The 13,561-nt window shown below is 35.7% G+C and overlaps 1 protein-coding gene across 4 annotated transcripts in view; it reads right to left on the bottom strand.

Annotated features, from left to right (window-relative positions):
• The window catches only part of STK3 (serine/threonine kinase 3), a 290,389-nt gene that overhangs the window by 120,886 nt on the left and 155,942 nt on the right, over positions 1 to 13,561 (bottom strand). For all 4 annotated transcript variants that reach the window (XM_087447596.1, XM_004431201.3, XM_087447594.1 and 1 more), the window contains one exon: positions 1,720 to 1,857. In XM_087447596.1, the coding sequence (XP_087303722.1) occupies positions 1,720 to 1,857 (138 nt within the window). The remainder of the gene's footprint in view (positions 1 to 1,719; positions 1,858 to 13,561) is intronic.

Raw genomic sequence — 13,561 nt, 5'->3', positions numbered from 1 at the left:
AATTCTAATATGGTAAATAATATGCACAGGGTGCTTATGGAAACACAGAGAAACAACCAGCCTAAACAAGGACGAAGGGAAGGCTTCCTGGAGGAGTACCTAATTTGAATTAGAAACAATAAGACAGTGAGTAAAAAGAAGCCTATTGGTGAAGGGGGTCTTTAATCTAGGGGAGGTGGGTGGGGGAAACAGCAAGAGAAAAGGTACAGATGATTGAAAAAGCACAGTCTGTATAAGAAACTACAAGTCTATTATTTCAGTATTTATAGAGGAAAAAAAAGGAGGTCAAGCAAGGGGTCAGTTAAGAGGTCAGACAAGGACACCATATTATTAACAGAGGGCCTTGAATGGTCAACAATAGCAAAAATAGAAGTCAAGAAAGCAAATATGGGCTCATAAGCACTATACAAAACCAGTTGCATTGTTTGCCCTTATTACAAATGCTTGAGCCAAACACAACTAGAAGCTAGAGGGTAACAGAGCTGGTTAATGTAATCTATACAGGTCAACATCCTGAGCAGAAAGGAGAGTGGAGAAAGAGTGAAGAGTGAGGTTAGGGGTGGCAAATGGAGTAAACCTGGAACAATCACTTAATCACTGTGTGATCTTCAGTGAGTCATCTAACCTTTCTGGGCTTCATTCCCCTCATCCACAAAATTAGGGAATTATACTAGTACATTTCTTAAATGCTTTTCCATCCTAAAAACTCTAAGTAAAAAACAATAGAATTTCTCTTCTTAAGAAGATTAGAAAAGATTATTGGAGAAAGACTAGAAAGAAATATTGGTTAAATTACCCAAAAATCAGTTACCAGATATCTTTGGATTTACTTTCACCATCATATTTTGTGCTATTTGTCCCACTTCTGCTTTTTTTTCCCCCCTCTCCTCCTTTCTTGCCTTCTTTGGGGTTGAATAATTTAGACACTCAATACAATAACAATACCAATAAGCCCTTGATTTAAGTGCTCAAAATTCCTTTGAAATGCTAACAATACTTCAAAATAAATGTTTCAATTAATTAATTTTTGAAAGGTAATATTTGCACATAACACAAAACTCAAAAGGCTCAAAAAGAGCCTTCATCAAAAAGTAAGTCTCCATCCCACTCCTGCTTCCATACAGTTACCTTCTGTGGAGGCCACTTTCTTGCTTATTTTTCCAGAGCTATGCCACTACAAGCACTGACACATGTATATACACACATGTGTGTGTATTTTGCCAATCACTCTTCTCAATAGATCTTAGATTGCTTCCAACTTGTTCACCAATATTTACGCTTTTCCAATCTTTTGCCATTACAATGTACTATGAATATTTTTACATAAATATTACTTCACATATGGTTAAATTTTTCTGTAAAGTGTAATTGCTGAGTCAAAGAATATATGGTATTTTATTTTAGATAGCTATTGCTAAATTGCCTTCCATGGAGATTGAGTACTAAGTTAAATTTTCATAATAATAAACATTATATTTAAGATCCTATTTCCTACACTTCTCAACAAATCCTTTTTTAAAATAGTACTCTTATAGGAGAAAAATGGTGTGTGTGTGTGTGTGTGTGTGTGTGTGTGTGTGTCTTTCTTTATCAATCCATATTTCCTGGGAGTTTACATCTTTAGAAACCAGTTAATGAAACTCACAGCAATTCCAGTCAATGTCAGAAAGCTAAAAGGTATAAAGAAAATATCCTTCCCTTAAAGGCATAAGCACTGACCTGTAAAAGTTGTGTTGCAGTAGCTCTCTGCTCAGGATTCTTCACTAGGCACTTTTTAACAAAATCAGTGAAATCATCAGACCAAAGTTCTGGCTTCCTGAATGTTGGTGGTGGATTTGTGGGAATCATAAAAATAGCCTAGCAAAAATGAAATATCCACAAGACACAGTAAGAATCACAACAGCACACCAAATAAACAAATCTCTTTATCTTTTTATCAGACTCTAAATCTGAAAAACAAATTTAAGCTCTTCTAGGATTTCCAGTAAGATTACAATTCAGGAAGCAAGTCCATCTGCTACTAATGTAATCATTTCCCATTAAATTTCCTCTATTTGAATTGTAGCTCATTGAGCACATCATTCTTTATTTTATCTATTATTTTTAATCAGTCTCCAAAGTAGACTGCATTTCTAGCCCTTTTACCACACTGAGGACATTCTCTAATTAAACAGATATATCCTTAAATTTTCAGCTTCATGTAAGTACTACTGCTCAAAATGGCTAGCAGCAGTCCAATTTGCTTCTGCAATCAAAAATATTTAAGAATAAATAAAATTACTGCTGTGATTTGAAATACTTGATAGAGCCAAGACTTTCATTTCTCTTTATACCCATATGAGTCAGGATTCCAAATGAAAAGTTTTAAAGGTAATATATTACTTTAATTTATTACTAATGATTTAAGTTAGTATTAATAACTTAGTACTAATGATAATATATTCACATAGTTCAAGATTCAAAAGCTCTAAAACGTCTCCCTGTCATCCCTGTCTTCTTAGCCACCCAGTCATTCTTTTTCACCGAAGAGAATTAATCCCTAATGTTCTTAGGAAATCACTTAACTTCTCTCCTAGGCATCTAGAATAGTTTCTGATAAAATACCATCACTAAAACATCATTTTCTCTGAAAGGATATGAAAGATATGAAAACAATAATAAAGTTAAAACAAAAGTATCAAGCACTCAATAAATACTAGCTATTATCATTTTCATTTCCACATACTGTGGAATGACATGATCTTATGTCCCTTGTCCTTAATGCATAAAGAAAATAAAGATGGTAATACTACAAATTTCAATAATACTTAGAAACTAAGTTTTTTACCATTGAAAGAAACTAATCAAAGCTATGTTTAAAACTCTGTTCATATATGGAAAAAACACCAAAAATAAAGATAATATGTTATTGGAGACATCAATTTTAATGTATTCCTTTGATATAATAAAATTGTCCCACTCTCCATTGGATTTTTATTAACTGTTCAAAAGTCATGCACAAGTACCTCAGAATCATAGAATTTCCATAGTAAAACATACATGAGAGATCATTTAGCTCAATCTTCTCATTTAACAGAAAAGGAATCAAAAGCCCAGAGAGGCTGAATGACTTAAAAACAGAATTTCAGACCTTCAAAAGGGCCTTTATTTAAAAGATTAGCAAAGTATTCTAACACTTCTACTGTGTTTCAAGAAGCAAGAAGGTGAAGCACAAAGCAAAGAGGGTTACTATCTAAACATGCAGCTAATAAGAGGATAGAGAGATGATAAATGATGATTCCGTCTTCAATGTATATGTCTTCCCAGGTCCTCTTCTTATTTTCAGGTGGGTAAGAAAGCATAAGCAAGTTTTAAGCCTTTAAGACAAGACAGTGCCAGGAAAAATCTGAAACCTTACTACAGTCACAACTGTGACAGTCAGTCAAGTTGGAGATCATTCAATCAAACATGAATGAGGGAAAGACTACTCAGTAGAGTCAACTATCTGTTGACTGCTTGTCAACAAATACTGCTGGGAAGACTGGATATCCACATGCAAGAAAAAAGAATTTGGACTCTTACATTATACCATATACAAAAATTAACTCAAAATGGATCAATAACCTAACAGTAAGAACTAAAACTATAAAACTCTTAGAAGAAAACATATGGGAAAGCTTCATGACATTGAATTTGGCAATGATTTCTTGGTTTTGACACCAAAACTCCAGGCAACAAAAGAAAAAATAAATTGGACTTCATCAAAATTTAAAACTTTTGTGCATCAAAGGACACTATCAACAAAGTGAAAAGGCAACCCACAATGGGAGAAAATATTTGCAAACCATATATCTGATGAGGGGTTAAAATCCAGGATATATAAAGAACTCCTACAACTCAACAACAAAAAACCAAAGAACTCAACTTAAAAAATAGGCAAACTCAATTTAAAAAATAGGTGAAGAACTCAAACAGATATTTCTCCAAAGAAAATATACAAATGGCCAATAAGCACATGAAAAGATACTCAGCATCACTAATCATTAGAGAAATGCAAATCAAAACACCATGAGATACCACTCACATCCTTTAGTATGACTATTATTAAAAAAAAAAAAAAAAAAAAAACCCAGACAATAACAAGTGGTGGCAAGGATGTGGAGCAACTGAAACCCTCATGCATTGCTAGTAGAGATGTAAAATGGTGCAGCTGCTTGGAAAACAGCATGATGATTCCTTAAAAAGATAAACACAGAATTACCATGTGATCCCTCAATTCCACTTCTGGGGTATACACCCAAAAGAACTGAAAGCAGGTAATAGAACAGATATTTGTACAACCATGTTCGTACCAGTATTATTCATAATAGCCAAAAGGTGGAAGTAACCTAAGTGTCCATCAACAGATGAATGGATAAACAAAACATGGTGTTTATATTGTATATACGCATAAAATGTAATATTATTCAACCTTAAAAAGGAAGAAAATTTTGACACATGCTACAACATGGATAAACCTTGAAGATTATGCTGAGTGAAATACGCCAGTCACAAAAGGAAAAATTGGAATTGCATGATTCCTCTTATACGAGGTTCCTAGAGTAGTCAAATTCATGGAGACAGAGAGTAGAATGGTGGTTGCCAGGGGTTGTGGGAAGGGGGGGAATGGAGAGTTAGTGCTTAATGGGTACAGAGTTTCAGCTGGGGAAGATGAAAAAGTTCTGAAGATGGATGGTGGTGATTGTTGTATAGCAGTGTGAATATACTTGATTTCAGAGAACTATATACTAAAAGTGGTTAAAATGGTTAATTTTATGTTGTGTATATTTTACCACAACAAAAAATATGAATGAGGGAAAATATAAAGTAATAATCAAGTTCAGAAATATTTGTTAAGTGTCTGCTACATACAAAGCATGGTATTAGTCATTATACGGCGCTCAAAGATGCAGCAGGAAATAGAGTAACTACCCTTAAGAAATTTCTAGTCTGGTAATGAAAGAACAAACAGTAAAAGACTTAAAGGATAGTACAATAATAAAAGAAATGATATAAGGCATAAAGAAGAGAGGGCATTCTCCTTAGAAGAAACAGGGTAAGAAAAAGCAAGAGAGTGAAATAAGGCTGTTGGGAGGAGCAGAGAACAAGCTGATTACCCTGTAAGAGACTAGGATATGATAAGATTAGAAGGGGAATGGAGGATATGGAGTTTGGTCAGCAAGAAAGTTTCAGCACAACTCAAAGAAGCTTTTTCTGGTGTGTGTGTGTGTGTGCGTGCGTGTGTGTGTGTGTGTGTGTGTGTATGTATGTGAGTGCGTGCGCTTTTAGTCAGTTTGTTTACAACCCCAGAAGTAGATTTAAAAAAAAAAAAAACACCTGGAGACACTCTAAATATAGAATAGAAAAGGCAGTTAGAGTTAGAGGCTAGTGTAGATATCCCAAGATGAGTAAAAAAAATCCCAAGAGGAGTGAAAAAGAGTTCAAACTAGGATGGTATCTACAGGAATGAAATGCAAGAAATGAGGTATGAGATACTAGAAAGGAAGAACCAAGAGAACATCCTAACAACACTGTTTGGGAGGGGTAGAAAAAAGGAAAGAGAAATGATTACTCCAGAATTCAAGATATAAAAAATAAACACCTTAATTGCACAGCACTCAGGTATTCTAACAGTTCACGACATCATTCTTTTGAAAGCCCTCAGCATATGCAGCAATTTACTACAATGTGTTATCACTGGTTTCTAACTTGGAAAGTGATCCAAAGGACTTTCTGTGGACCAAGCAGTGAAGATTCAATATCCAAGTCTGTTGATGCTAGGGTAAGAGTTAATCTCTTTATTAGTGTATTCATCTTCTTTCAAAAAGGGAAAATCTTTTAATAGAAGAGAATATTCTTACACATCTTACATCATATTACACATATTATATCTAAGATAGTCCTTCAAAAGAAGTGTAGCCAGTTTATGACACAATAAGTATCTATCAAATGACAAATATTTATCAAGTACTTTCTGTGTGTTCATAACTGTGTTCTAATAAAGAAGTAGTAAACTAATAGGCCACAGGCCAAATAGCATCAGTAGATATATTCTGTTCAGGCAACATCGAGCTCACATTCCCACAAGGTAAGAATCTGCTGGAATTAGGCTGATTTCACCCAGAACATATGTTCTCCCTTTTACATGAGACCCATATAGCCCGGCTCGATTATCTACTTTACCTGATGGCCCCTTTAAGAATTTAACTTTGTAAGCCCTGCCATTATAGATTTTAAAATAAGACACCTATCTCAGACCCACAGAGTTCACAGTCAACTTGCAGGGGAAAAAACTAATACATATAAAACAGTAGCAAACGATGGAGTGCTAGAAAATAAAATTCTTCTGTATATAACCTAATTAATCTCAGCTCCATAGTTCAAGCAGAATCTAATCTGGCTTTAAGAATGGGCAAAATGGGGTTAATATCGGCTGCTGGAAAAGGCGCACCAAACCCTCTGCTACTTCAAATTAAAGAATAAAAATAAATTTGAACTCTCATCTCTGCAAAACAGTTCAAAGCACCTACGTAAGCCCCCATATAGACTGACCTCAAACTGCAGGTAAAAGATACTAGATTGTCTAGATAAATGTTGTTCATCTGCACTCCTGTTACAAATTGATGGATGATAACTCAGTGATTTATGTCCTTGAAGCTAATGCTCTCCTTTGAACTTTGAGCCAATGAGTTGCAGTCTTATCTTCAGATAATCTTAACATATAAGGCTCAGCTCAGCAGTAGCTATTAGAAACCCAAGGATAAAAAGCTTAACTCTAACTCTTATTTACCCAGCACTATCATAAAGTGATCCTAAAATGTTCACATCCTATTCTCAAACAAGCACTGAACTGCATACAGCTCAAACAAGTAAGTCTTAATATATGATCTACCAAAATGAAGACACTCTAAAAGTCTCCAGGAAAACCACTATACCTTTTATTTCCATTTTTTAAGGTTATATAATCAATAACAAACTGACAAATTTTCTCACAGACTTTAATAACCTAAGCATGAATCACAGAGGAGACTCTTGAGAATCTCCAGGTTTTCTATGAGCTGATTAGGTAACAGTCTCTGCTGTAGAAAGTTTTGGCAATCAGTGGCTAGCCTCAGACTAACAATTCACTCCCTTTCTTGCCACCAACCAAATCACATGGATACACATTACAGCCATATAATTTATCTTATCTCTAACACCATTTTGATTGAAGAATGTTAGTACAATAAATGATATGATTATCCTTGTGTTTGTTTCTACACAATGTGTTGCTTAACTACATATTGAACCTCTGATTAAGTTTTAAAAAGAACTTCCCGGATCACAAGTAGTCTTAAGAAGCCAAGAAATGTAAGTGCCTCAAAACAACTAATTATCTTCATGCTGGAATTACATGCCTTAGGCTCCAGGAGCACCCAGAAGACGTGGAAAGAGCTGGAGCTGAGAAACTACAATGCCTGACTACGATGCCTGAACTGTACAATCTCAGTGGAGTGAGTCAACACACACGTCTGAAGCTAAGGCAGCCGGATTTGTGAATGTACAGAAGAACTGGACATGCCAGAATAACAGAAATGTAACCTTAGGTATATGAGCAAAAGGTTATCTTCATAACAAATAAATGAGATAAAGGATGAGAAAGCACTTTATACAACTGCAAAGAACTAAACAAACATAGCTGTTTCCTGATAGCAAACATAATACATAGGTAGCAAGCTACTAAGTCAAATAAAAATATATAATTTCTAAAAAGGATATATATTAATAATAATTTATTTGAACTCTAATAATTCAAAAAAGACTACTACAGGGCCGGCCCAGTGGCGTGGCGGTTAAGTTCACACGTTCTGCTTCAGCGGCCTGGGGTTCACTGGTTCGGATCCTGGGTGCGGACCTGCTCACCACTCACTGGGCCACGCTGAGGAACATGCATCCCACATCGAGGAACTAGAAGGACCTACAACTGGGATATACAACTATGTACTGGGGCTTTGGGGAGAAAAAAGAGGAAGATTGGTAACAGATGTTAGCTCAGGGCCAATCTTCCTCAAAAAATAAATAAATAAATAAAAATAAAATAAAATAGACTACTACAAATAAGATAGCAAACAGTACAATGGAATGAAGCCAACACTGGACCTAGGTCAGCAAAAGGCCTGAGTTCTAAATCACCCTCTGACTGATTGTGTGGCCTCAGTTTTTTCATGTAAGTGAGGAGGTTGAACTAGTCATTTTTCAGGTTTTTTTTTGGGTCTAAAAGATGCTGGTACTCTAACTGCATAGCAATCTAGAAGATAAATCTTAGCTGGGCAAGTATTAACTGTTAGTCAGAAAGGAGATGTAGGTAGGGGAGGAGAGGGAAGAATAACAAAAAGCTTACTAGATGATAATATAAAAATACAAATCTAAATTTTTGTCACCACTCCCTCAAAAACAATTTTGAAATAGACAGAGATTTTGAAGAGAATACTAACATCTAGAGTGAAGCTTGCTCTTCGAGTACAGTTTCTACAACCAGCACAAGGATCAAGTATTGGGCGCACGACCTCACGCTTCACTCTAGCTCCAGTCGCAGGAACTTCAGTAATCGTTACTCTGGCCAATAGAGGCTAATTTGTCTGCCTAGAAACCAAATTACGGGAAGGAGTGCAGTTGGTGCCCTGGCTGTACAGAGTGAATGAGAGAACCAGCTCTAGAGGTCTGACCAGCTCTGGATGGCACGGGGTAGAGTAACACCATCATTAGAAGTAGCTATCTGACCTATTTTACTTCTCTATGCCTGTTTCCTCATTTTAAAAATGGAAATAATAATAGTACCTACCTCACAGAGCTGTTCTGAAATTTAAATGGGTTAATACACGTAAATACTTAGAACAGCACCTGCCGCATTGTAAATGCACAATAATGTTAGCTATTATTAACTCAACTTTACCACTGAGGCTCACAAGAGTAAACTAGCTTATCCAAGATCACACAGCTAGTAAAGTGGCTGTCAAAACTGGAACTCAGGTCCATCTGGCTCCTTAGCTACTTCACACTACCTCTATGTTTCTATTAAATTTCTGCCACAGATAATTCTATTATAAGATAAAGACTCAGTAATGCATATGCAGTCTCCAGAAAAGAAAATGGAAAGTATTTGTATAAAGGTGATTATAGTTCACTTTCTAGAACAGTGGAAAATGGCAAATAAAAATACAAAATAATTAAGGAATGGTTAAGTAAACTACCATATACCAATAAAATGGAGTAACATATTGCCATAAAATGACAAATGTGTGAATTTCAAAACCACAAAGAAATGGTTTATCAAAAAAAGTGAAAACGAAAAAAGAAAACAACAGTACAGAATGATTATCTTCACATAAAAACGAAAAGTATGCAGCAATAAAGATTCAAAGATGGTACAGAATCTCAAAAATTCAATATATCAATTCACAGCAGCAACATCTACAAGACTGCATAAGATTCCTTTTAATTTTTTTAATATAAAGGCCACTATATATCCAACTTTTAAAAATTATATTTGCAATTGAACAAAGGCTTCATTTAAAACCATTGCTTAAATTATTGCCTATTCCAGTCTGCCCCTATAACCATCTCTCACACAAGCACAATTTAAATCCCAATACCTTTGATTGCTTCCAGTTAAATCTCAACCATCTTTCAAGGTTGAAATATAATATCCCTTTAATACAACTCAAAAATATTTATACAACACAGTTATAGAAGAAATCAAAAGTGAACAAGAGCCAACACTTAAGGAACTTTATCATTCCACTCTCTCAGATCTCCCAAATTAGAATTCCTATGTGTAATCAGTTCAACTAACTTTTTTGAGCAAATAAAATGTATCCATACCTGCAATATTAGACTTTCTTCAAGAAGCTTAGAATATAATGGGATAGGAAAATGCATTTCAATAAAATAGTGTAAGTGCTAAAATAAATGTGAACAACGGGCATTATAAAATGACTTAGGCCAAATTGATGTTTAAAGAAAAATGAGACTTGAGCTGAATGAATGAGACCTAAAGAATGACAAAGTTAATGAGGCATAAAAAGAGAACAGCATGTTCAAAGGTGTGAGGACTGAAATACCATGGGGTCTATGAGGGAAACTGACTTATTTCAGGCGTAGGGCAGGAAAATTACAAGATGAGCCTGAAGCATCTTATTGGCCTTTAAAGGAAGGAATCACTCAGACTAATCGAGTCATGTCAAAAGAAGTTCAGAACCTGTGGAACTTAGTTCCACCCAAAAAAGATTCTGATTTAATTGATCTGAGGTAAGGACCAGGCACAATATTTTTTTGTGTGTGAGGACGATCAGCCCTAAGCTAACATCCATGCCAATCCTCCTCTTTTTGCTCAGGCAGACCGGCCCTGAGCTAACATCTACTGCCAATCTTCCTCCTTTTTTTCCCTTTTTCTCCCCAAGGCCCCAGTAGATAGTTGTATGTCATAGTTGCACATCCTTCTAGTTGCTGTATGTGGGGCACCGCCTCAGCATGGCAGGACAAGCGGTGAGTCAGTGCACACCTGGGATCTGAACCCAGGCCACCACTAGCAGAGCGCGTGCACTTCACCACCACGCCATGAGGCCGGCCCCAGGCACAATATTTTTATGTCTCTCTACTAATTCTAATGTGCAGCCAACGCTGAAAACCACTGTTCTAGAATATAAAATATAAGGCAAATATTATCACTCCAAATACCTCAACTTCAGCACTTTCCATATTTTAACTTGGACCCTGGTTAGTTATAAACCCATTCTATAATCCCTGGATCACATGGAAACTACTTGAAGTCATAGACAGCATCTATTAAGTTTTATATCCCCCACAGCATCAGGCATAGTTACTTCTGCATTGTAAAATCTAAATCTATATTGAGAGTGTTGATATAAAACACTTCCAGTGAAATATCGTGACTTGAACATACTGATTTACCTCAATCCCATTCCAAAAATCCTACTAAATGACAGTAATAATAGTAACAATAATAATAATAATAAAGGATTCAACTCCAAAGACAGAGGGACAATAGCAAATACGGGATAGTAATAAAACTTTGGAAAGAGAAAAGTAGATGGAGGAGTCATAATTAACTCAAAATATCTGGGAAATCAATGAGAAGCAATCAATACCCATCACAGAACAAAAAAGAAAAAGGTAAGAAATTGGAAGCACCAGATGCATCTAAAGATAAGGACCTCTGTAGCAAGGAGCACACCTGGCACCCAAATCTTAGTTTCTAAAATGCTATTCCCCACTAAAAGAAACTTGTGCTCTTGAAGAAATGACTTATTTCAGGGCTGGGATAGGGAAATTACAAGGTGAGCCTGGGGCATCTTGTTGGGCCATAAAGTAAGGAAGTACTCAAAGATTAATGGAATCATTTCAAATTGCACATAAAACCTATGATTTCAAGGATATTTTTTCTTATGTAAGGCTAGGAAAAAGAAGTTAATAGATTTAAAGTCAATTTAAACCAAAAATTATGTAAACTATATGTGGTACAACAAAGAATTTGCCTGGATTCCTGGCAAAAAGCTTCAAACATGCTTGGAATTTCCAAGTGATAGGAGTGTCTTTGTTATGCTAAAGAGGTGACTCACGGTGGGCGCCTAGGTAGCTTCAGGATAGGGGCTGGTCACCAGAAAGGCCAACCACGTGATTAAAGGGTTAGGAATTTCAACTGTCTGACCTCTGGGGAGGGGGGCCTGAAGAATGAGTTCAAACACATGGCCAATGATTTAATCAATCATGCTTAATGAGACTCCAATAAAAACTCTGGACTGAGGCTCAGCGGAGTGTCTTGGTTGGTGAACACATTCATGTGCCAGGAGGATGGCATGTCCTGATCCAACAAGGAGAAGTCACAGAAGCTCTGTGTCCCCTCCCAGACATTGCCCTATGAGTCTCTTCATTGGGCTGGTTCTCCTGATCTGTATCTTTTATAATAAAACTGTAATCATAAGTATAGTGGTTTCCTGAGTTTTGTGAGTCATTCTAGAAAATTATCAAACCTGAGGGAATCAAAAGAACCACCAAATTTATAGCCAGTCAGTCAGAAGTACAGGTGATCTGGAGACCCCTGAAGTGCAGCCGGCATCTGAAGTATGAGCAGTTATGTTGGGGAGCATGTCTTTTAACTTGTGAGGTCTACACTAACTCCTGGTGGTTAGCACCAGAAATGAATTGCACTCCACCCAGTTGGGGTTGAATCAGAATACCAAAATATAGGTGGTATTCAAATATGGCAAAATAGTGAAATTCATATGAAAGGTACAAAGGTGAAGAAGAATGTTTCTCTACAGCTGTGGTTCTCAAAGTGTGGTTCACAGAGCCCTTCACCAAGTCCTTTCAGGGGTCCATCAGGTCAAACCTATTTTCATGAAAATGCTAAGACATTATTTTCCTTTTTCTCTCTATTGATATGTGCACTAAATATGCAAAAGTAATGATGGGTAAAACTGCTGGTACCCTAGCACCAATCAAGGCAGTGGAACCAAACTATAATCATTGTATTCTTTACTGCCATCGTTCAGAGTAAAAAAAAAAAAAAAAAAAAGTCACTTTCAGTTAAGAATGTCCTTGATGAAAAAGAAAAAAACATTCATGTTATTAAATCTTGATATTTGAGTACACACCTTTTTAGTACTCTGTATGATGAAATGAGAAGTATGCATAAACTACTTATGTTGCTACCAAAGTACAATGGTTGCCTAGAGGAAAAAGCATATGTGAAATTAAATCGCAAGCTGAACCACCACTTTTTTTTGTGGAACATCATTTTTATTTGAAAGAAAGACTGATAGACAAACTCTGATTATTCAGATTTGGGTACGTGACAGACACTTTCTCAAAAATAAACCAAGTGAGCCTGTCACTTCAAGGAAAACACACAGTTTTTGATGCTCATGATAAAATTCGAGCTTTCAAGTGAAAATTCAAATTTTCAAAAACTTTCATCTGTTCCCATGAACTTAGCTTCCCAGTACTTAAAAACTTTTCTGATGAGATTAGTGGTGATATTGACAAATGTGATTTTTTGATATTGCATAATATGTCAAAATTTGAAAGATCTGCATTGCTCAGTGAATCGATATTATCTAAATGACTCATGCATGATGTTACACAATCATGCATGGGTAAAGATCCATTCAAAGTGCAAAACAGCACAATGCATTTTAATGTAACAAAACAGGAAAACTTACTACTATGGTTTCCAATTCTAATACTAAAACTAACGTTTAAGAAACTACCACTGCAGAGTTTTAGTGTAGTATCAAAGAAGAATATCCAGAATTATCAAAAAAAAAAAATGATTAATATACTCTTCTCCCTTCTCCAACTACATATGGATAAGGCCAGATTTTTTTTATACACTTCAATCAAAATAATGTGTTGTAACAGAATGAATGCAAAAACAAACAAGGAAATTCAGCTATCTTCCATTAGGCCAGCCATTCATTACATTTTTTGTGGAAAAAAGCTATTTTCATAAAAATACACTATTTATGTTAACATGTAATTCAAT

This window comes from Ceratotherium simum, chromosome 23 (assembly GCF_057802395.1).
Source record: "Ceratotherium simum simum isolate JZ-2026a chromosome 23, ASM5780239v1, whole genome shotgun sequence".
NCBI lineage: Eukaryota > Metazoa > Chordata > Mammalia > Perissodactyla > Rhinocerotidae > Ceratotherium > Ceratotherium simum.
The sequence above is the reverse complement of the archived record's forward strand: the minus strand, read 5'-3'. Positions and strand labels throughout refer to the sequence as shown.